Source organism: Ctenopharyngodon idella, chromosome 23 (genome assembly GCF_019924925.1).
Source record: "Ctenopharyngodon idella isolate HZGC_01 chromosome 23, HZGC01, whole genome shotgun sequence".
NCBI lineage: Eukaryota > Metazoa > Chordata > Actinopteri > Cypriniformes > Xenocyprididae > Ctenopharyngodon > Ctenopharyngodon idella.
The window spans coordinates 23,708,780-23,734,737 of record NC_067242.1 but is presented as its reverse complement, the minus strand read 5'-3'; the positions used below and the strand labels follow the sequence as shown (position 1 = coordinate 23,734,737).

The window sequence follows — 25,958 nt, the reverse complement described above, 5'->3', positions numbered from 1 at the left end:
AAAACAGAAAAGTTTATTGCGTCATCTCTCACAATTTGCAGACAAAGTGTAGACTGGGTGTCAGTCAGGCTGTGACATGATGACTTCAGAGCACTGATCATTGGCCAGCAGAGACTTATGGGCTTATATATAACTGACCTGTTCTAGCACGGGTTTGCCCACTGGGATCATGTCTTTCTGCACACGCTCTCTGAGCTGCTCCACATACTGAGGGATGACCTCCGCTCTCCTCTCCAGCAGCTCAGCCCTCCTTCGATCCCTCCATCCATCTTTAGCCACTGGTTCAACATCCTCACCACACTCAGATGCCACCATACCTACCATACACATGAACTATGGTTATACATCGACGACACAACAAACACAAATCTGAAGAGTCAATGATAGTGATGTTAAGCCCCGCTCAGAGGTTTAGACACATTCCTCATCTGAACCAAATTACACAGAAGCACGATTTAATTAAACCAGTGAGTTAATCAAACAGAGTAGTGCTAATGAAGCCCTAATGTGATTGCACTAGCTTCGCAGTGCTACATGACACACCGATGAGGAAACACCTGGATCAAGCCCGGTCAAAGTGCAAAGATACATATTAGCTCTGTTAAAAAACCTAGAGAGCTGCCTACTTGGACAGCATATTAAGGCATCACAGGCACTCTGCTGATGTGATGACTGTTTCAAAAGATAGATACCTTCTTTTGGCCCAATTCTAAGGTAGCACAGCATGTATCCTTCATGCATAAGGCAATCTCATAATGCATTATGACAGGCTCAGTGAAAACATTCATCCAAGATGGCAGAAGAAGCAAGATGCTGATTATAAATGTAATTTATTCATTACCAAAAAGTATTGATAAAAATAGTTAAATTCAGTCTAAATAAAAATTTACTTTTATATAGTCCAATATTTGCATTTGTTGTGTATTCTTAGCATACTACATTGTTAGCTTAGCAACTTGCTAACATTCAACTCTTATGAAATCAACTGCTCTCTATTTATATTACACATATTATTTGGAGGGTTCCAAAACAGGTTTCATTTTAGTTAAGGAGCAATCGTATTTACCATTATTCTGTGAATTTTCGCAGACGAAATCCAGTTATTATAATACAAATCCAAACAATCAGGAATTTTGTGCGAATCCAAATTTCCTATATTTCCCATATTTCACACGTATTTTACATAGAATTCTGTTGGTCATGCAAATTTGCATACACTGACCAACAGAAAGCTGCTTGGTTTGAAAGTGCCTCCTGTGTGAGCTATGCTTCATACATCACTACACTATTAACAATAAATAATGGACCATTTTTGTTCACGAAATTCTGCCGAAATTTAGGAAATATGACCACACCAAAGGTGGCTATCTAGGTTTTGGAACAGAGAATCTCAAGTGTTAACACTTGAACAACATTGGTAACATTGAGTCAAGATGTTTTGTCTGCCACTGGAAAGAACATATGAAGCATCAAATGTGTTCCCTCTGAGTTTAACACATTGCATACCGGACTACTTTAAGTGTCAGAAGTGTGGAGATATTTAGAGAATTACCAGACTTTGGACTACTAGGAGGTGGCGTTGAAGAAGGCTTGCAGGCAATTGTCTCAAGTCTATTGTGACAGTGTTAAAGCCTCATGGATGGATGCTACCCATGAACGTCCTCCTCCTTCTACTGTGTGTGTGTTAATCCTGTATCCTCTTTCCTTCTGTTTCTTTGAAGGATTTTATGAGCATTCTAAGACAATAGTGAAGAGGCTAATCTATATACTCCAGCTAAATCCACAACAATCCAGTTGAGTGTTAGACAGCTAACACCGTATTCGTGTGTACCGTGAGGCCTAAACCCAATGACGGTCTGGCAAACCAATTACAACTGCTGTGCGGTACCTCAACCGATCCACTGAGAGCATTTTACACCAAGACAAAAGCAGCATAAGCCCGACACTCTACTTGGGAGAGAGTCTTAATCCGACCCTCTGCTAATGGGACAAACACTGGAGTCACACACAACAATGGCTCTCACACAGGAAGTTGAGCTCAGTGCCTACCTGAGAGCTCAATGCTTTGTTGGGGAATTACAACAAAGCATCCTGCTGGGTAACAACATCCTACATGTAAAATCATGAGCATCTCATAATAGAATTAAATAGCAGAGAATCAATATTTTTATAAACCAGGCCGGTGTAATTTATTTCCACAACATTTGCATGATGACTCCACAGAACAGGGCCTTGTTACAGGTTCAGTCCAGTGGAAAATTCTACTGCTCAGTGGATGCTCTTTCAAAGTTCATATGATTAATATTTCATTTAAGTATAAACTTTGTTTCAGAAGTGTCTCCTAAAATTCCTAATGATAAGAACAGACACAAATGATGGAAGATGAAAAAAGGATAGCACAACTCAGATAATTTGGTCTTGGAGTAATTCAATGAGAATAAATTAAAGAATTGCAGGCATTTTGGCAATTCTACGCATACAGTAGTTTGACACATTGTTGAGATCTCTCCTGAAACTCTAGGGCCTGGTTTCACAGACAAAGCTTAGATTAAGCCAGGATTAGGCCTTAGTTCAATTAGGACATTTAAGTAGCTTTTATACATGTGCCTTAGCAAAAACATTGCTTGTGTGCATCTTGAGACAAAACAATGGCACTGACATATTTTAAGATTTGTCAGTGCAAGTTGCTTTCAGTTAAAACAGCTCAAACATGCATTTTAGTCTGGGACTAGGCTTAAGCCTTATCTGTGAAACCGGGCATAGAAGAGACACTTTTAAGACTAGCGAGTTCATTTTCTCAAGATAAATGTCTGATAAGCAGGAGACCTAAGTAAAGTTTCTATTTGATCCCATTGATGTCTTGGAGAAACAACTGAGATATTAAAGACATGTTTTTTCTTTCTAAAAGTTCAAAAAATCTTTACCTGGTAAATCTATGACAGTGGAGGCGTCTTCTTCCTGAAACATTTTGGAAAGTTTCTCATAAAGGTTTCTCTCATCTTCATTCATAAATTCTGGGAAGAAAAATCAAACTTGAATAATATTTCAGCTTGACGGATGGTGCATTTTATCGCTGTGCTCTCAAACACATCTCACTGACTGATTTTGCATGGATTGCAAAGTCCAAATGAAACATAAAGGAGCATACGGCATGAATTTCCAACAACTGACACTAATTCCTGACCTTCATTTACATTAAATGATTATAGCTCAGAGCTAATAATAACATGCGAGTAAGTCCAATGTAAGTCGTTTGACAGCGATGAAATTTATGCAAAATATCATTTGAAGGTGTCCCCACCTCTGGAGTGTCATTATCAAAGGTTTGTAGGTTTGTGAGGATTGTGGAATATTACAGGATGGCGATGTCCAACAGATACAGTCAAAATGGCTTTTCTGTTAATAGCCATGTTTCATTATAACATGCATATGACTTTGCTCCCCAGAGCACGCTTTTAATAGACGCGCTGAGGTGCACATAGCGGTATTGGAAGGAACCCCCTTCATTTAAAGGAAGTTAAGGAAAGCATAGGGATCGGAAATAGAACTGACCAATGATAGGTGACCTTCGGCAATGACAGTCACAGCACCGCCCAATCTTGTGACCCATTGGTAAAAGTATTTACATAGACCAGCCCGCCCAACGCTCTGACTGGTTGTGAGTGATCTCCCTCACCCTGCTTTAATGAACTGAGACGGCCTATTACGAGAAAAAATGGCATACTTAATTCCAGCTCATCTCTGCCTCCGACCCCAGACATCCTGCACCGCCTTGGGTCACCCTCCGCCGCCGACGAGGGGTCAAAGTAATTTTGGGCACCTTCATTTCCTGTGGAAAGTCCAGGCGGGCAAAAGAGAGGAAAGAGAAAGTGAGGGGGGCTGATGGTTGGTGGGCCGGGTGAGGTTAGTGATTATTAGACGCACATGAAGTGAAAATGTTAATTTTGAAAGTCCACACCGCTCTCGCCGGCTGGCACAGGCTACCTGATAAGGCCCCGCTCGGTCACGTTTCCCTGAGTTGCGCTCACGAGGGCCCGACGCTGCTCAGGGGCCTAATTAGCATGCTAGGAAAGGTCAGAGCAGGCAATCTTTTAAACACAACCTGCCATATGTTACCCGTGTTCAAAAGAACTAATAAGAAACGTGTATAAGTAAAGGAGCCCTGAATTTCAAAGACAATACCCTAACACTGCTCCGGGGTCACCGGTCAGAGAAAGAGGGAGTGAAAGCGAGAGAAGGGGCGACAAAGCAAACACTGTATCCCATTGACTTCTTATTAGCAATCGCTGACCTTTGGGCATCAAAGCGTCTTACCAGAGTTTTATAGAAAGCCAGCAGCTAGAGGGGTTATTCCTGTTAAACAGTCACTGCTCTCTGCTCTTCACTACTCAACACCGACATATCTCAACCACAGGTTTGGCATCTTGAAAAAGGCTCGAAAAACTGTGAAAGATGCATCCGAGCTAACCTTGGCTATAAAAGAGCTATGCTTAGAATTTCATTAATACGACAAATTAGCAGAACTGATCGCGATTAACGAAAAAGCAACCTGAAGTAATTGTTTTTCAATGAAAGCCGTCAGGTATTTCAAATCTGCAATTAAATCTATAATAAATCTGACTTCTAAAAAAAAATCAAAATCATGCTAAAACTATTTTTCAGGCTGAAAAATACTACCTAAAATACAAGACTGGGTCTTTAAGCTCAAAGCTGGGACTTTCATTCCTACTACAGCCATAGTGAGAACTGCAATTTCTCCCATCAATTTATCTAAAAGTATATCCTCCTACTCATGCTGTCTCTGTTTCTGGCGTCATGAGCAAAAGCGACCTTTGGCAATGCAACAAAGTTGAGTTGACTTCATGCAAATGAGCAGCGATGTGAGGCTGCAACTACCAATGGGAGTGCACACAGCGATCCCCCGCCTGATACAGTTCGACCTCAAGCGATTTAAACGTTGTCAGTGTGAACGCCCCTTTTGACTGACATTCACCCATCAAATAAATTGAAGTGACTTGAGTCCTGAAGTGAAGCACTTTCCACGGTAAACACAGTTTGGCTTCCATAACTGTTTTTGTTGGAAGGGGCTACACATTCACATTTGCATAACGTTGGCGGTCTTTGAAATTATGTCTTTGAATTATATCTTTGATTTAACTACATGGCCTGGCCATCTTCCAGTGTTTCTCATCCTTAATCAAACTCTCCTCTGTTCTTCATGCACACTATCAATAATGCAGCGCTGCAATGCAGTCTGACGCTGCTAGAATAAAACTGATTTGTCAGGGAGCCTGCTTATAGATTTAGGGTGGGGAAAACATGTAATTTTCGTACATGTAAGTAAATACATTCTCAACTACATGCTGACAGAATTTACAAAAACAGCCAAAAGACAGCTTCTCTTAGGACAAAATGATCTGTCCTCTTTTTTTTTTTTCTTTTGCAGTGTGAAATGAAAGTTGATGTAGTATTTATCAAAGGAATTGAACACAGCGGTTTTACTTTTGAAATTATGCATAGGCAAAAGCTAAGGTTTGATCTCAGCTTGAATTTGATAATCATTTGAATTATTTACATGCGGGAATATGCCTGCCAGCTAAAACACTCTATGTTCGTTCCAGTGCTCTGTGAGCTTTCACAACACACACAAAGACGGGAGCTGTCTGAAATTTAAACTCTACTCCAACTTTCTCTTCTTCTGTTTTTTGTTTTTTACTTGCTTTGTTGCCTATTTTGTGGTTAAAGTTTTTTTTATGTATTTATCTATATTAAATCTCCATTATTAGCAATAAAAAAAAAATGTTAAATGAGTGAAAACTAAATAAATAAATGTTGTCATTGTAAGTATCTCTCATGCTGAAGTGCAAAAACTGCAATCTCCTACAAATATCAGTTTTTTAAAACAATTATTAATTAATGTATGGTATCGTAACTCCCAGTATCCAAATATCAATTATATGAATACATAGATTTTTCTTGATGTCTATTGCTTACACACACTTGCATTTTAACTTTTCATTCGTAAAGATAATTACAAAGATAAAGATAAAGATACCTGAGCTGAACGAAAGATGTGCTCTCTCTCAAATGAATGATTTTTCTATCACTGTCAGTCTCTCAGCTGACAGTCAAGGGTCATGTCAATGTGTTTACTTTCATAAATTGTCAGAGTTTACTGATTACCGAATTTACCAAAATTACTGATGATCAGTATTAAAGCTAAAGTGTGTAATTCTGCACCACTAGTGACACCAAATGAAATCTAATGTTTTCAAGCGCACCCCCCCCCCCCCCCAACCCCTACCCCCCCAAAAAGGCCACTCTTTGAGTCAAAAGTCTACACATTATGATTCGCTCGAACAAGATTAATGTTTTGAAAGTACCATAAGGCTGCAGTGTTTTTAGGAAGTCAACCTACCAATGGCTTACTTTTCATTGAACAATAAACAGGGTTACAAGAAAGTATTTGAACAATTATACACTTTCAAACTAGACAAATGATTCATAACCTGCTATGACAGGAGGGCGTATGTTCCCGGTCTAGGTCTAAACTGGATTCGTCTAGATGATGAGCAGCGTGTTTAGCACAACATGATATCATCTCACAGAGATCCAGCACGTACACATTTATTTTTTTTTTTTTTGTCAAATCCACTGCTGCAACATCTGTAGATGCACCTATGCTGTAGATACTTGTTGGGACAGGCTCCACTGGAATGTAAGGCCATGCCTGTGTTATAGAGGGTGGGACAGCGTGAAGCTTCACCTCGTGCCGTAGCTGAGGCCTGCAGCCCCACGTGTTGTCGCCGAGCTACAAGTGTGCTATCGCCACCTCTCATCTCACTCTCTTCCTCCGAGTCTTCCTGGAATGCAGGATTCACGGCACCCTCCATCAAGCCTCTTTCTGCTGAGGACAGAGAGACAGAGTGCATATGAAAATAAAAAAGAGAAGGTCAGAGTGGCACATTATTCCACAGCACATTTAATCACAACCGAAAATTCCTCCCTCTTAAAATGACACAGAAACACAACGAGGTTAAAATTAAACCCAAATCACGAAGAGGAAGGGTGTGTATAAAAGAGGGAAAGAGAGAAGACGAAGAAGATGAAGGAGAAGAAGAAGAAGAAATGATTAAAATAATTACAAATTGCGCCCTGACAAGCAAGAGCAAAATTTAGCCCAGAGCCATTTGTCTGTAATTAGTTAATTAATCCTTACACAAATTATGAGCAATAACTCATCACGCGGGACTCACCCATCAGAAATTCAGCCGACTTGGATTTCTTCTGCTCAGGTTGCTCCACAGCCTTCTGCTGCAACTTCTGGAGGGAAATTGTTAAATGAATAAATTAGCTGCAGAATGAAGATCATCATTTCTGATCCGCAACTAACGCAGTATTTTAAATATGGGACGACACGGAAATGTCATTTAATTTACAACGCCGCTAAAGGGGTCAAGCGCTAATTGAACAACAGAGTGGAAGAAACTGGAATCATAAATAGATAAGTTGACATGAATGCCTGATGAAGGTCACATTAAAATACTTACAATATCCAACCCCCACCCTCCCAAATCCCACCCCAACTCGAGAAAAACAACGTTCTCTCCTCCAAAAAAAGATGCATTTTCATGCACACTACGTGAAAATGTTGGAGGCTTGCCGTGCATATGAATATGCAAATCATCATAAACACATTGCAAGCAGCATGAAGGCTCAAACACACAAGAAAATAGGACGAAAGCCCTCGCACCAAATTAAAAACATAAACCAGGTTTCTCACACTGTTTACCAGACTCTTGAACCCTGAAACTTTAACATGTTGTGAAGGAATATGAAAAAAGGCTGAACATTTAAAATAAAAGTTTTGTCCGAAAATATTTGTAGGGGGCATTTGTGGTCCTAGTTACGTTTCTTAGCATCATATACTGCACAGGCGGTAAAATAAATAATTGTTTATACAAGTACAACAATAACGTAATAACTATACACAACAAAACTCTCTTTAATGTTATTTATATAAAAAAAAAAAAAAAAAAAAAAAAAAAAAAACTTGAAATCTGTTTTATATCTAACTGTTTAATCTGTTATCTGTTGTATGACTGACTTAGTTATATAGGAGACAGGGCTAGTTGTTCCAATTACTATACAACCTTTCTGTGAAATCCATCATCATCATTTCATTGTAGCTTTTGAGTAAAGTCAACACAATAACAACACACTGGAATAAATTGTTTATGCATTGTTTGTGCTTTTATACATGTTTTGCTGTTTAAATTTTGCTAAAAAGCCTAAAAAACAGTCTGAAAAAAATGCAGGATACATTAAGACCATGGTTTCAATGTGTTAAACTTTATCTTTTATCCTGGGCAATAACTGGAAATGTTCAATAAGTTCTTTGAGTCAGGTTTCATACAACTGACTTTACAAATAAAACAACCACCAGGAATAATTACTGGAGTAAAAAGCATGGCAATTAGCCCCATTAGTAATAATAATTATAAATGTCTTTTTTCTTTAGATTTTTTTTTATTATTATTTATTTATTTTTATGAAATTCAAGATTTGTGACTGCAGTACTTAAATCTTGAATATGTAAATGAGCCCTCAATGGCACAGATTACAGCAATAAACACTGCAATACATATAACAGAGCGTACAAATGTGCAACACATAAAACATCATCTTAAAGACAGCAGTTTAAGTGGGAAATGTTTTTCATCTTACATGACAGAGCAATTAAAGTTGAGCAGGACACACTCCAATCTGGAGCAGAGTTTAGAAATCTGCTTTAACATCCAACAAGCCCTAAAGCCACACATTCATTTGCACCGCTGAGATTAATGCTAATCTAATTGTAACTTATTTAAAAACCATTTGCTTTTTCCCCCACTGTCTTCAAATCAATTTCTCCAACAGGAAGATGGTAAGACTGACCAGAAATTTTAAATGTGTCAATTAAGTATCTTTTTTTTCCTCCAATCTTTTTTATGTATAGTCATTCTAGCATGACTGAAACTTTATTGTTGGAATTTTTTTTTTTTTTTTTTTTTTTTTTTACTTTTACATTTTGGTGCATGTCCCACATGGAAATTTACAAGTGATAATTGGGCCACCACTTGAGAAATAAGCAAATAATGATTTTGCCAAAAGCAGAATGACACATAATTATCCTCACCAATTCAACATTTCATATTATCCGTCCAGTGCTCCCTTACACTGGTGGATTTCAATTATCTCCCAGTAACAAATCTCTTTAATTACTTTCTGAAGTTGTCACACCAGCATTGTCGTATTTCTGTATTTTTCCCTGATGAATTTCTGCACATGTACACATGAACATCCATGACTTTGTATGCGTTATAAACCACATTTAGTGTTATAGCTTGACTAACACAAGAATATCTTGTTTTAATCTGCACTGTTTGGTGCCACTACTGCAAACACCTGAGACAAACAAGTAGCTACAACTTTGTTTTAGAAATTATTATTATAATTATTATTATATGCTGTTTATGTTTTGATATACAGTATTAAAATCTCCTGAGAAAAGCCCCCAAATGCAGATGATTAAAATACATTATTATGATAGATGAGTAAATCATTGAGCAATAGTAGCTATAGAAATTTCTAATCTTAACAAATTTCTATATTAATATAATTGACTGTAAACCTGACACTGGACAATCTACAGCAATTCATTCAATCTGTAGATTTAGCACCATTTACACTGGACATATTTGTTTGTTCGTATGCATTATTTATTTATATATTTGTGTTTGTTTGTAGACTACCATCTTTGGTCATTGCGTCACATCTCTTTGTTTTTTTCAGCATCTCACGGCAAATTATTTTTATGGAATTTACAGGTCAGGGGACATGATTGTGTTTTTTGTTATCACATTATTGTTGTTATTGTATTATTATTATTATTATTATTATTATTATTATTAGAATTGCACAAATCAATGGGTTAACATGGCAGCCAAACATAAAATAGAACACATTTTGACCTGCTTGATTGAAACAATATTTTAAAGTTGATCTAACATTATCACTTGAAATAATAACAATCAAAGATTTATACTCAGATAAATACTCAAACAATGCATATAAAAATAGATTGTATAATTCGTGCGAGTAAAAATTATATACAAAAACAAGAGTATTTGTATGTACAAGAGATCTGTTTCTCTCAAATGTATGCCTTGCTTTGCTAAAACAGCAAACTGAATTCTACAGAATTCTGTAGCACGTTTATTTCACTAAATATTCATTTGTACTCATCTCTCTGTTGGGATGCAAACACAGAAACATGCTCTGGGATCAGCAATCTTCTGTTTAACATCTAAACGCATCAACTGTGATAAAAGAAAGTAATGATCATTATTCATCAGCAGGGCCCTATGCCAAACTCTGTTACCAAACACTGAGCAACTGCCACATGCTTTTAATATCATAAATACTTAACAAATATACATGGCCAGTGCATCAGTAATTCAGTGTCAGGCTGGTATAAGGTGCCAAGTAATCCTGCTGGTATCTGCCTTAAACACACTATACAACAAGAATGGGGGAAAAAATTGCCCCGCTGACATCTGGAGGCATCCAGTCTGCTGTTAGAAATGAAAATTCTGCCTTTTCTTTCAATGAACACTAACAAGATGTCACTATGTGCTGCACACTGGACAAAGAAGAGCAAGAAATCCTCTCTAATGGATGACAAGAGAAATGTATGAGCTTTATAAAAGAATGTGATTGTTGTCGAAAGGAATTGGGAACACGGATGCCTTCTCCAGCCTGGGATCCGTTCGGCTGGGCGTAAGGCTGGTGGGCATAGACCAGTTCCAGAGTGAATTTTGCATACTGTACGGATCATTGCCCAGTTCAGAGCAGTCACATTGAATCTGCCTTCAACCAATTGTGCTTCATGAAACCGTCAACCCTCATTTACGTCTGACTGTTTTCTTCTGCTGGCTGCGGTAAACAAGCCCTATGACAATCTCTCTCTCTCTCTCTCTCTCTCTCTCGCCCTGTTGATGTGCTGACAGCCTCTGTCCTCTATGTTACAGCTTTAACCTTAAGCTTAAACACACACACACACACACACACAAACCCAAAATCCAGGACTATAAAGCATCTGTATTACAAGAATGGTCCCTAATCTTAATGATCTTATAAAAAGATGCACACTAACATGAGTACTCTGTTACTAATCTCTCATAAACAGTGACCAGCCAGTTCTGTTCAAAGCTGTTTTCTTTATGTCTGCTGTAAATAGAAAATAAAGAATTAGGTGTCTATAATAACCAACAATTTGAGGTAAAACCTGATTTTTTTTTTTTTTTTTTTTTTTTTTTTTTTTAATTTAGGGAAACATTTGGGCCGTTACCTCTCTGTTTTTCTACATCAACACTAATCTGTAATAGTGAATAATAATGCAAAAAGCAGTGAGAGGCTGTTACAGTGATTTTAACACCGGTAAATGTAAGTGGTCTTCCTAGGCACAATGCAAAGTGGGACCTCAGAGCATGGTAAAATCACTGTAACACGCTGCCTCAAATGGGTTAATGCTTTTGTTAAATGGCGGCGACAGCCATATCATAATAGTCACAGATGTTTAGTATATATTTACTAATATTAATCATTGGAATAAACCATTCTTCTGCCAAGTAGTATAGCTCATTAAGCTAAATGAAGGCTGTTTACAGATGTCACGGAATGTAGCAATTTGCATTAATATAGAATGTGCAGTCACAGATGTGATTATATAGTGATTTTACAAGCTTTAAAGCCACTTCATTCAATGAGAATTCAGAACTGTAACTATCAATTTTATAATCAGCTTTATAATACTACACAGAAAAAGCACAGGTCTGCATCCCTCAATGACACACGTGTGTGACTGTTTCACAAACATTGCAATAGGATCTGGATATTTTAAATTCATATTTTGTCTATAAATTAATTGAAACAAAGACTCATCAAAATGCTAGCTCGCTTTCTACAAACCCTCACTGCAGCTCTATCTTCCTGTATTTTTAGAGCACGCTTTTTCACAAAATACTAATTGTTATTAAACTAATAGCTTTATGTTGAACAACAACCATGTCAGTTGGTGAAAACAGGAAAACATAATTAGAATTCAGACTTAATTAATCTACGCTGGCCCCTTTAAGTGAATTAGCCAATTATTTATGCATGTGTGCCCCTTTGATGCTAACTGATTAAGAGGGAAAAACAGAACCTTGAAAAATTACAGAACTTTCTTTGTTGTTTAAAAAATGCCACTAAAAACTTGGGGGGGGGGGGGTGTTTTTTGCAAACATTTGATATGAGATGATATTTTCAGAATAGCTAGCTTACTCAAAAATAGCTTGTTTTGTCTAGTTTCCTACTATATCTAAACTACGTTCTAATTATACACACACACTGAAAATCTAGCCATTAGTTCACAATAAATATTTCAAACAGTTCATTGTTGTCACAGGAGCTCATCACATTTCATTTGAGTGGTGTCCAATTATTCTCTTAAATTTTATGCAAAAATGGCAGTCTAACCAAGAAATTATTTCAAAAAGTGAACACAGCATCTATAATTATTTCTGGTTCATTTGTCGCATGAAAGGTCAATTCGGGTGCACTGCATTGTGTGCAGTATGTCTGGACAATGTGTTCTGGTATATATTGCACATTTTAGGGTAGGGCTGCAACCAATGATTATTTTGATAATCGATTAATCTAACAACTATTAAAATTGTCAATTATTTCACCAATTAATCAGTAGGCTTTGATCGATTAATCAGCTTTTGCAATTGGTTAAAATATTGAGTTATACCTATTCTAATAAATAAAATGAAATGTCTTTTTAATGAACTTTGAACCAACTGAATAGACCAATCTATTTCAGGATTTCTGTCCTCCTCAGAAGATATGGACTCAATTTGATTTTATATCGACTCATTTGGATACACATCAGTACATGTTAATTTTTCTCAAGGGAAAAAAAAAAAAAAAAAAATCTCTCAACTAATGCTGTAGGGCTGTAAACTATACAGACAGCCCAGTCAGCAGGTATTCTACTATATTAAAGGTTAAAATTAACAACTGATTGTATACAATTGCATATACTGCAGATAATGTTATAATATATTTTTATTATGAGTAAAATATGAATATGTAATATAGTGCATATATATATATTTTCGAACTGGCTATCGGTTAATGGTCAATGAATGCCTTTTCTGAGGTAAATGTAGTTACGTGACATATTGTTTACAAGCTGTTTTAATTACTTCTTTCCGCGGTTGAAACACTGATTGAGCAATTACATGAGCCATGAAACATTTGAGTAAGTTGTACTGTTTCTTTCAACATACCTTCTGATGTCCATTCATGCTTATTTCGTATTATAACTAGTAGTAAGGAGGAAGAGATGATCGGTTCACATGCCGCTTGAGGCATTACAGCGAACTGTCACGCCATATTAAAGAGCGACAAAACCACAACTGTTTGAATTTCATAGTAAAACTGACAGAATTTAAAAGCTGTGACTGTTTCACATTAAAAGTAACCTGTTCTGTCTTGTCTGTTGACGTTGTTAGCGTCCTCTTCTCTCCGCGATATATTTTTCACTGTGAGAAAATGGTCTTGTGGCGTACAGTGTCAGTTGCCTGAGTCCGAGGGTTGGCAGCCCATTTTTTGTTGTTGTTGTTGTTTGTTTGTTTGTTTTTTGTAGTTATATTAAACATTCCCACACTCTACGGGCTTCGCTTCGTTTGCACTCCGAAGTGCTGTGTCTTCTTCTATTGGATTGCATCCGGGAGGGCTGCATTACAATATTGCGCTACAGCGCCCCACTGGTCAAACAGCGTTACAGGTTTGCCAGGTCTGCGTCACAAAACTAGCCCAATGGCCAATCAAAAATATCCCAAAAGTAGCCCAAATAACCATATCCCAAATATAAATACTCAAAATATGCCATTCACAGACTTAAAATACATATTTTACAATCATTGTTATGCAAATTGAAAACCATCATAGTGATCATTAACACAGTTCAAAACAACCCTATACAATGGGAGTAAATTACCTGCATAGGCCACTAAAAAAAAGACACCTGTGATTAAGTAGTGCAGATATCATTTAATTGCCTGCTTAGCTTTACGAACCGCCTCTTGGCTGAGAGCGCCCTCTGTCGCTATCTCGCAAACATGCACACTCAATGTGAGAAAAAGAGAGAGGCTTACACTTTGCCACATAAGGGCTCGACAATAAGGACTGCCCAATGGCCAACAGTTGATGGAACTGTTACTGTCCCAATCAGGCTAGTGCTGCATTGTCATGAATGTTTATCATTTGCACATGTTTTTAAGCCTCGCCAATTTAAACATTCAAGCGCAAGAAGCACAAAAGAGAACTAAATTCTATATAGCCTACTGAATTGAGTTCTCTTTCGCCGCTTCTTGCGCTTGAACGTACAATTCACACAAAATTATGTCAAAATGCCTGTCTTGGCGAGTATCATAGTAAACATAATCAGTTATGTCTTAGGTGGATGAAACAGTTGAGAAATACAATGCATGTGTAACAGTAACAGTATATCTGTGCATTATGTCTTAAAGTTACAACAGCCTAATATTCCTGCTGCTGTTAGCTCACTTCAGAATTAAAATTTCCTGATAATTTACTCACTCCCATGTCATCCAAGATGTTTATGTCTTTCTTTCTTCAGTCGAAAAGAAATTGAGGTTTCTGAGGAAAACATTCCAGGATTTTTCTCCATATAGTGGACTTCACTGCGGTACAATGGGTTGAAGGTCCAAATTGCAGTTTCAGTGCAGCTTCAAAGGGCTCTACACGATTCCAGCTGAGGAATAAGGGTCTTGTCTAGCGAAACGATCGGTCATTTTCTAAAAAATAAATAAATAAATAAAATATATATACTTTTTAACCACAAATGCTCATCTTGCACTGCTCTGTGATGCGCCACACATTACACCACGTTGGAAAGGTCATGTGTGGCGTAGGAAGTTCCGCGGAAGAGAGAAAAACTCTCATTTTCTCCTCCAACTTCAAAAGCGCCCGACATCTTTGTTTTACCTTTTTTTGTAAAGGACATTTGACTTCTTTGCATGTTCGCTTTAGACACTAGATCAGTACGGACCTTTCCAATGTGATTACATAATGCATGGCGTATCGCAGAGCTAGAACAAGACGAGCATTTGTGATTAAAAAGTATATCATTTTTTTTTTAGAAAATGACTAATTGTTTCACTAGACAAGACCCTTATTCCTTGGATGGGATCGTGTAGAGCCCTTTGAAGCTGCATTGAAACTGCAATTTGGACCTTCAACCCATTGTACCCCGGTGAAGTCCACTATATGGAGAAAAATCCTGGGATGTTTTCCTCAAAAATCTTAATTTCTTTTCGACTGAAGAAAGAAAGACATAAATATCATGGATGACATGGGGGTGAGTAAATTATCAGGAAATTTTAATTCTGAAGTGAACTAATCCTTTAATCAAACAAAACACTGCAAAAAAAAAAAAAAAAAAAATCACTCACTGCTCTTGACTGAATAACTGTAACTTCAATAAGGATCCATCTATTTTTAAATTACACAGTGAGGAGTTTATGCAGAATTGTTTTACATTTGAATACTTCAGGTAATACTTCAATTTCTGTACCTAATCTACCTTATCTGTATCTAACTTCTGTTAGATCTACCTGAAAAACCTGAAAAGCACTGTTTATTCAATTTGTATCTTTGTTCTATTGTGTTTAATTGTGCTATTTCTTGTAATATGATTATTTGCTCCGCAGAAAAACTGAAGACTTGGCAACCCTGCTGCATTATTGCAGGCCTTTAAAACAGGTCATATAAGATCAAAAGACTATTTGACAACAAAAATATTTGTCAACAATTTTTTATTGTCAATGTTGTCGATAATGTCGACCAATCGTTTCTGCCGTATTTTAGGGTGCTTTTACACTAGCACCCAGGTTCGATTGAGTTCGGTTTGTTTGGGTGATGTGACTGCTGTTTTTCGAAATCGGGTGAGCACCCATGATCCGTACCTGAGTCTGCCTAAAAAGGGTGGTCTGGGGTACGGTTCATGTGAACTCCAGTATGGTTTGCTGCTGATATTAAAGTTTGATGATGTATGATTTGATAAAATTGTGTGTTTGTGTGTGTTCTCACTCATTTGCTGACAAGCGTGACTGACACACTGCAGGTAGAGAGAAATCCTTCAACACAAATGGACTCTCAAGTTCTTTAGAACACTTGCAGTAGGCAGACAAATGCACGTGCCGTTATGTGCTGATGCTTTGAAAACAAAACCAAAAGCTCAATAACCAAAATACAAAAGTGACGTGAGTAACATTATGCATTTTGCCACCTTTGCCTGCATCGTTGTGACCAAGCAACAGGAGTAAATAGCTGCTACTTTGATGATGTGCATGCTGTGAACAGTATACATGCACCTACTTTAGATTTAAGCACTACAATAAAGCTGAAGAAGGAAAAGTATAATAAACATGTCAATATGTACTGTTTTTGTGTGTAAAACCAAGAAGTGGCAGTCCAGCCCAGCTGAATGAGGGGCCAGGTCGGGATCATGGGAACTCTTCAGGATTTTAAATAGGTTTTTTGTTCAGCTACTTGAGAATTCCTCAGCTTTCTGTTATGCCGTTTCCTTCACTCAATTCCCAGCTGACCTCTCACAGGCCACTGCAGCAAATGTTAAATGTGAATGGTAAGTCTGCCTTTGACTTAATAGAAAACTGTAAGCTAAAGGCTCTGACCCCGTATTGAAAGCATACTCACATCCATCGCCACAGAGGGTACGTTTTACTGCTCCTTGTGTGTTGACCTTTGACCTTTACCTGCAGATACAGAATTACAGGTTATTAGTGTCATTTGGCTGCCTGTGTTTATCAAGTATGTACAAGCATGTGTCTGTGTTTTAAATTTTGTTCATTCAAGAAAATTTTAAGATGAAATTGAATCACTTGTCTTTTTGAGCTAATGCTGCATCATCACTACATCTTACGTTTGAAGATCATATACATATTTAACAGTTTTAGATTTTAAACATTTGGTTTTCTGTTATGTACAGAACATTCTGGCGTAAAGTCTGCTTGAATTAATATGTAGCACTATTTAACTAGCTTGAAATTATGTAAAAATATATGTAAAATATATATATATATTTTTTTTTTTATTTTTTTTTTACATATACAATATATATATATAAATAATATACAGTATACAGTAATTGTTTTTCTTTTTAATGTGTGTACAATGTTTTTTTTTTTGTGTTTTTTTTGTTTTGTTTTTCCGTACAGGACAAGTGAAAATATTGCCTGTGCAGTTGAAATTCTGAAATACTGATGCATCTGAGCCATACGAAGAAAAAAAAAAAGTGCTGTTGTATTGTTGAGCCGTGATAAAGTATTGCAACCAATATACATAATCTACTCTACATATCCAGTCCTTGGTTCAAGCGTTATTTTCCTGGCTGTGCTGAGGTAGATTTGTGCGGTTAATTCTTTGTAATGCATCCAGATGAATGACAATATAAGAAAAATGTATTTATTATTAAAGGTAACAAATTATTTCCCCTTATTGTTTAAGTCCTGTTTATTCATTTCTATCAGATACGGCCTGTTTAGTATTTCTATCTGCTCTCTCCATGGTAATTCACATGGCCTGCACAAGTTTTTGCAGAAATAGCAAAACAAACCCCAGGCAAAATGTGAAAGATTATCCCATACTATGCGGGTTACAGTGAAACACTATACTTTTTCACACTAAACGCTGCTCCACCGGGTGCGATTGTAAAACATGTTAAGCTATTGAATCTGCACTTTGTATATATGGGGAGAACTGTGTGTAGTAACAAGTGAGCCGGTGTTTTGGTAATTGTTTCAAATTACATTGTGTGCAATAACAGAGGAAAAGCTATCCGCCACCTCTCCTGCAAAGGCAAACATAAAGAGCGCAGGATATCCCTCTGCCTCACACCTCAGACATGCCAGCTCACTCAAATAAATAGGCAGGAACAGAGAAAGGCTCACTCCTGCCGAATCACTGTCTTTGTGCTTCAATTCATTCTGTTAGTCAGCTCAGTGCTCACAGCACCTATAATTCTCTCTGATGAAGCACTGGGTCGCTGCGGTTTCTCCACATGTGCATCTTATTGGATTACGGATGGATTTTCAAACCAGTGTTTCTCATTTGCTGATTTGTTTTTTCAGTAACTAATAAGTTAGGGAGGATGAATATTTTATAGGGGCCATAAAATGCAATACAGCAAAAAGGCCAGACAATTGGTAGTAAAAGCTGCTAGTTTCTATAAGCCAAAGGTTGGTATAAAAATAACATGCATGCCAGCAGCTTTTCAACCACACAAACGCCTGCTGACTCACTGCTGCTCTGCTCCAAAACAGTTTGTGAACTAATAAAGTCAAAGACTGCAACACAACAAATGATCATCAGTGAGTGTATTTAAGCAATCAGGTACAAGAGGCTGTGTTGTACTATAATATAGTCATGGCTAAAGGCCTTTGGAGTGATGCACAGCAGTGTTGTGACGTTAGCTAACCTTGCGAGTAACGACAAACTTAACCTTGCACCACGACTACACAAATTAGTCTGATCATTTAAACCATTTTCACTAAAATGCAACTTTTTTAATACAAAGCCTTTTAATATGGACTTCGAGTCAACAAGAGACATGTGTTTGTATAATTTTGGTTTAGTGTGCAATGGTCCTAGGTTCAAATCCCCATCTAATTAGTTTTTAACTAAACTTGACAGCCAGTGATGATCACTGATCATCATGCACTTTCATGGATTACAAATGAATTTTCAGCCCGCTTTGTACACATAAAGGGAATATTGCACTATATATCTCTTCATTTGGAAGAGTGACTCGTAACTGACTCCCTGATCTTGCGCTAATAGTCTGTAAAAGCATTTACGTGTTTATAATAAATATATCATTAAATGCTAAAAGTATTTGGTCATATTGGATTGACAAAATAAGCTTTTGTAAAAGTCTGGAAGTGGACTCAGTTCTACACCAAGCTTCCTTTCTTTTTCTCAGATGGGTTAATTGGCGATGGCTGGCGATAATTGGTTAAATGGCAATGACTGCTGCACTAATATTGAATAATCGTGCAAATAACTATCAAAGCTACCTTTCGTTATTTTTGCCTGCAAAATCCACTTGGCTCACACATCTGGCACAAGCTTCTGTCCTTATTTGACTTAACTAGTTTTCCTTTATTATGCTAATAAGAAAAGGTAACCTCTTTCCAGTACAATATTTATCATGCCTGGAAATTTGAAATAAAATGAATAGAAAAGGGATGGAAAGAAGGCATGGCAGTTTTACAACATAATAATATTAAGGACAATTATATAAAATTAAAGCAAATTATGTGCTAAGTGCTTTCTGAAGTAACTAAACCATACAGTTGCGAAAGACATTCTTTACAAAAAGAAATGTTAGAAATCGTATCAACAGGCTTGTTCGAGACGCATCGGCGCTGCGCAGACCGATCTATCTTGAACAAGCCTGTTGATACGATGATACGATGTCCTACCTGCCTGTCAACATATGTATTTCCATACCTCTGCGCACCCTGCCCGCGCAGACATCACACGTCATCATCGCGTTCCGTAAGGCCAGAGCCATTGAAAAACAGGCTATGCAGAGTTGTACACATGTCACCAAGTGCTGTAAAACAGCAGCTGTCTTTCACAGTTCCTCCTAAACCAAAACAAGGAGCTTATGCTGTGGTCACGCCATGTCATAATTGTAATTACGAGATAGCAACCCATGACGTTCTGCCTGGAGCTGTTCACGTCCTAGACTCGGATTTATGCGTTTCTAGGTCAACACTATCAACGCCGAAATGAATCTGCAGCAGTCATGTGCTACAACCAGAGCTCTGTAAGTTGTTTACATTCATTATTATTGTATTGTTAAGTGCTTTGAGACATGAGGTAATTTAAAGGGGATATATTATGCAAAAAAAAAAAAAAGTTTGAACACAGATGTGTGTCCACAGTGTATGTAAACAACCAGCCTATAATGGTAAAAACCCACCCAATACTTTTTTTTATAATCCCCATTTATCATTTTCAATCTCTCAGAAAACGCTTTTATATTTTCCCCTACTCCTATGTAAGAGTAGGGAATCCCCGCCCATGACTGGTGATGATCTGCCCTTTTAACATAGACACACCCCGAGTGAAAAGAGCAGAGTCCGCCACTTCTGTTTACTCGCTGTATCAATTAGCTAGAGGATAACAATGTCTGCACAAAAAAAAACAAAAAAACATTACAAATATTCTGTTGTTGGATGTACCAATGAACATACGAGTCTCCATAGACTCCTGGCATCTAAGCCAATGAAGACACCGTGGTTAGATTTCATTTTTGAAGGAAATGTGCAGAGAATGGCAGTAAAAATGTTATATATTTGCGCAAATCATTTTATGCATGACTACTTCACCAACGAGGGTAGGGCTGTATATTGCCAAGAATCTGGATATACGATATGTATCATGATACAGGAGTTACGATACGATATAAAGGCGATATATTGCGATATTTTTAGAAAGAGGATCTAATTTTAGAAAAAAAAAAACGGTCATAAAGACAACAGTATGCATAAAACCTGACAAATAACTTTATTTTAGTTAATCAATACAGTATCATTTGCATTTATATCACTAATCACTATTTTGTGCAGTCTAAGTAAAGGGAAAATAGTAAAGTGACTGTAGGATTCTTTAGGTGTATATGTTTTAAAGGTTCACAGTATATCAGTTTTAATTTCTAAACTATTTAACAACAGAAAGTTCATAGTCCAAATTCCATGATTGAATGACTCGTTTGTTTTATATTTAATATCGTAAAGCTGCTTGCTTTAAAGCAGTCTATTGTATAAAGTGTTATTTAAATAAACGTGCCTTCACTGAAGTACTGAACTGCGGAGCTGGTGCAAACATATCCACATCGCGATGACCAGATGCTTTCTTTCTACTGCCAACGCTGTCAATTTTGTTGTGTGTTTATTTTGTTACTGAGAGGAAAACGTGCAGTACATATCACATATTCTATTGAAACGCTTCTCAGCAGTGCAGATGACGTCAGGATATTAAAGGGTTAGTTCACCCAAAAATGAAAATAATATCATTTATTACTCACCCTCATGGCGTTCCACACCCGTAAGACCTTCGTTAATCTTCGGAACACAAATTAAGACATTTTCGATTAAATCCGATGGCTCAGTGAGGCCTCCATAGCCAGCAATGACATTTCCTCTCTCAAAATCCATTAATGTACTAAAAACATATTTAAATCAGTTCATGTGAGTACAGTGGTTCAATATTAATATTATAAAGTGACGAGATTCATAACGCTCCGAAGCTTCCTGACGCAGTGTTTTGAAATTGGCCATCACTACAAAATAACATCAAGTTGTTATTTGTTTATTTATTTATTTTTTTGCTCACCAAAAATATTCTCGTCGCTTTATAATATTAATATTGAGCCACTGTACTGACATGAACTGATTTAAATATGTTTTTAGTACATTAATGGATCTTGAGAGAGGAAATGTCGTTGCTGGCTATGGAGGCCTCACTGAGCCATCGGATTTCAAAAAAAATATCTTAATTTGTGTTCTGAAGATTAACGAAGGTCTTACAGGTGTGGAACGGCATGAGGGTGAGTAATAAATGACATTATTTTCATTTTTGGGTGAACTAACCCTTTAAGTGAGCTCTCAGATTCAATGCGTTTCCCGAGTATTGGACTTTAACATGGCCTATTTTGCAAACAAAATGACTCTTATCGATCTCCTTAGTGGCGTGTTTATAGTTGAAGCCAAAATCCACACTTCAGCTCTGTATACCGCGGAAGCGGAATAATTCTATCGTCTTGTGAGCTGAGTTTAATAATGCTAACGCTAGCGATGCACGCACCTTCTTCGGCTCCGCGTCAGTTTACGTTCTGAGATAACACTGCCATCTAGTGGTTGGGTTTTATACAGTCTGTGGTTTAAACCGAACACAAAGCCACGAATCTTGGATGTAAACAAATAAATATATAAATATCGATACAGTGTTTTTGAGAATCGATACAGTATCACCAAACATAATATCGTGATATTCACGTGTATCAATATTTTCTTACACCCCTAAACGAGGGTCAGTACAACGCTGGATTTGCGAAAATGTTGTTTCTGAAGGATGGGTCAATACCAATGCTTTGGCTCTAACTTCATATCCAGAACAAGTAAGTATGGCACTTCATATTTTGTGAATGTTGCTTTCTGAATGAGCTTTCTAGAATGCTATGCCGTTAGTTTTATCATAAAAACGCTCACCGTCTGTGTAATTCATAAACCACATTTATTATGCACTGTATAGTCAGGTGACTATATCTGTAAGATAAGAGAATTGTACTAATAGTGTAATGTTTATTTGCGAAGGCCAGCACATCGGAACAGAAGAGTGATGTTGGTTGCTTTTATTGAAATATAATACACAACGCAAATGCCATGGCATGTCATAAAAGACAGATAACTATGTAAATTATAACCGTACTTAAACAAAACGATACCTGCTCTATCTCCATGCAGCATATTCTCTGGCTCTGTGGGCATCCTACTACAGTTTCCACATGAGCACTTATACAACAATTATAGATTAACATGAGGGTACATGCTAGATGGTGAGCTAAATCAGTGTAACTCCACAACAACAACATAAATGTATTCAATAACCATTCAGAAACGTCCAGGTGCAGTCTAAAAGATGCAACCTCTTCCTGGGTCTTTCCATCAGTGTCCGACTCCAGTTCAAACATGTAAGGCTGCACTCCACAACCGGTTATTTCTGACATTTTGGCTGGGTGAGATTCACCTGTTTTGTTGACCGAGGTTGCGAAGCACACTTCCGCCCTCTTCTGGAAGGGGGACGGGGAGACGCAGCTCATTTAAATATTTTAGACATGTCGGGATTGTTTTTGTAGGAAATTGCGTACGTAACTCACCCCTGCGTGTCTTGTCATATCCGTATAGAGAAATGTTGCTCCGGCTACTTCAAGTAGGGACTGCGGTGGACATCCAAACCCACCCACATCCAAGTGTGATGTCAGAAGCCATGCCCGTGCCCAGTATGTCACCTCGTGACTCCCCACTAAACCACTTCACCAGAAATCCTGCCCTGCAGGTAATTTCATTGGTTACAGTGACGGGTAGGTTTAGGGATCAGTGTTTGGTGTAGGCAATCAGTATTGTGATTCACATGACCAATAAAATCTTAAGAATCGGCTGCAGGGCGGCATGGGCCTAGCTTTTGCCTTCTGACGTCACACTTGGGCTGCGTTCCAGTTCGTTAACTTCTCTCAGTCTCGTTGACTCGGATGTACGTCATTGCTTACGTTGCATGAGTGCCACTACTGTCGGAAAGTTTGCAATTGGCTGAATTGGAACGTCCTAAGCCCTTGATCACTTGGAATCCTCTATGGAGTTGATTTAGGCCCCATTTACACTAGTGCCTTTTTGTTTTAACATGGCGTTTTAAAATTAAAATGATCCTCGTCTACACTGGCGTTTCCACAGCGTTTCAGAAACGTTCTCTGTCTACACTACACGGCCAAAACCGCATGTCACATGACTGTTCATGCACACTGGGCATGCCCGTACGAGTGTAAACAGTTGCCTCTTGTGCATGTAGGCAGCTGCAGTATTAAAAAAATGCTGAGTTTAACTGCACAATGGCTGCTAAAAATTACAACAAAGCTAGCAAAGATTGCAGTTCAGTCTCCATGTTATTGTTTACACGGTCGTCAAGTATACGCAGAGTGAACATGGGCAGCAACACCATTGTTTTCAAAAGTCTCCATTTATACTGAAACGCAACCCCGGCGTTTTCAAACTAAAACGGGGTCTGCAGCGTCTTCTAAAGTATCCATTTCCGAGGTTCGAAAGTGCCGGCAGGCGCATTAAAGGTGCAATATGTAGGATTTTCTGTTCGCTAAAGGTCGCTAGAGGCCTATTCAAAACGATGATGCCAAGTTTGAGCGTGGAATCTTGGGACATGTGGTCTTCACCTCACAGCCGGTGGAAAATAATCGGGATAGGACTCGGGAAGAAATCATGTTCATGGATGCGATTATTAACGTTACTGTAGTATGAAGCAGAGCAGGACCGAGTGTTTTGGGAGCCAAAAAAAAAGTAACGACTTATTTATGGTCGATTTCAAAATACTGCTTCAGGAAGCTTCGGAACATTATGAATCAGCGTGTCGAATCATGATTCGGATCGTGTGTCAAACTGCTGAAATCACGTGACTTTGGCGCTCCAAACTGCTGATTCGACACGCTGATTCATAATGCTCCGAAGATTCCTGAAGCAGTATTTTGAAATCGGCCATTACTATACAAGTCATTATTTTGGTTTTTTTGCCGCACCAAAAATATTCTCATCGCTTTATAATATTAATATTGAACCACTGTACTCACATGAACTGATTTAAATATTTTTTTAGTACATTAATGGATCTTGAGAGAGGAAATGTCATTGCTGGCTATGGAGGCCTCACTGAGCCATCGGATTTCAACAAAAATATCTTAATTTGTGTTCCGAAGATTAACAAAGGTCTTACAGGTGTGGAACCATGAGGGTGAGTAATAAATTACATTATTTTCATTTTTGGGTGAACTAACCCTTTAACTAGTAGGAAGAGATGATCGGTTCACGAGCTGCTTGAGCTGAGGCACTACAGCAATCTGTCATGACACATTAAAGAGCCACAAAACGTTTTTTATTGTTCTATTTTCTTAAAAAATTACACAGTTTGAAAGTTGGGACTTTGTTTAATATCATAAGTAACCTGCTCTGTCTTTTCTGTCGACATGTTGTCAGTGTCCTCTTTGCTCCGCAATATATTTTTCACTCTGTGTGGCGTAACGGCGCCATGGCTTGTCGGACAAAGCAACAGTAACTAAGGGGGGCGGGTCTTTGCGAAGGGTCAATTGACAGGCGACTCCTCACACGTCAACGTTGGTTAAAATTGCAATTTTCTCACGATTTACAAATAGTTGGAAACATTTGGGATATTGTAAGTACTCAAGTGGACAAAATATATAACACTGGCCTAGTGGTTTTTGGATATTTTACTGCAAAATTCTTACATATTGCACCTTTAAATTTATTACTGAAGTGTTTATGTAGACATGCACACTCATCAACAATAGTGCACAACACAACAGTGGTAACAATCAAATTACAGATAACATGATAAGACTTAAAAAAACAAACAAACAAACAAACAAAAAAAAAACAGATTGGTTATACTGACAAAAGCAAATAAAATCAGCAAATAAAACCAGAGAATAATAAAGTAAAGCAACTGTATAATTTATTCATGTGCAGTGAACTCTGGGAGTCAGCATATTGTATTTGTGGCTGAGAATATGTAAGGAGTGCTAATAATAATGAATAAGGAGAATAATTAAAGAATACTCAGGCCAGAGATGGGACTTAGATTAAGCCAGGAGTAGGCCTTAGTTAATTTAGGACATTTAAGTAGCTTTTAGAAGCGTGCCTTAGAAGAAGAAAGAAAAAAAAAAAAAACATTACTGTTGTGCATCTTGAGACAAAATAGTGGCACTGACATATTTTAAGATATGTAAGTGCAAGTTGCTTTCAGTTAAAACAGCTCAAATATGCATTTTAGTTTGAGACTAGGCTTAAAGGATTAGTCCACTTTCAAATAAAAAATTTCTGATAATTTACTCACCCCCATGTCATCCAAGATGTCCATGTCCTTCTTTCTTCAGTCGAAAAGAAATTAAGGTTTTTGATGAAAACATTCCAGGATTATTCTCCGTATAGTGGACTTCAATGGATTCCAAACGAAGG

At 37.6% G+C, this 25,958-nt stretch overlaps 1 protein-coding gene across 6 annotated transcripts in view; it reads right to left on the bottom strand.

The window, feature by feature from the left end:
- ofcc1 (orofacial cleft 1 candidate 1) overlaps positions 1 to 17,488 on the bottom strand; it is a 116,014-nt gene extending 98,526 nt beyond the window's left edge. Inside the window, exons 1-6 of one of the 6 annotated variants that reach the window (XM_051881840.1) lie at positions 16,834 to 17,488; positions 7,257 to 7,323; positions 6,767 to 6,904; positions 3,725 to 3,829; positions 2,925 to 3,014; positions 139 to 317 (exon numbers count right to left, since the gene is read on the bottom strand). In XM_051881840.1, the coding sequence (XP_051737800.1) occupies positions 139 to 317; positions 2,925 to 3,014; positions 3,725 to 3,829; positions 6,767 to 6,904; positions 7,257 to 7,323; positions 16,834 to 16,839 (585 nt within the window). In that variant the 5' untranslated portion in view covers positions 16,840 to 17,488. Of the gene's footprint in view, positions 1 to 138; positions 318 to 2,924; positions 3,015 to 3,724; positions 3,830 to 6,766; positions 6,908 to 7,256; positions 7,324 to 13,574; positions 13,819 to 16,833 lie in introns of those variants that run through there. The other 5 variants (XM_051881839.1, XM_051881841.1, XM_051881842.1 and 2 more) reach the window with 5 other exon arrangements.
- Positions 17,489 to 25,958: the final 8,470 nt, after the last annotated feature.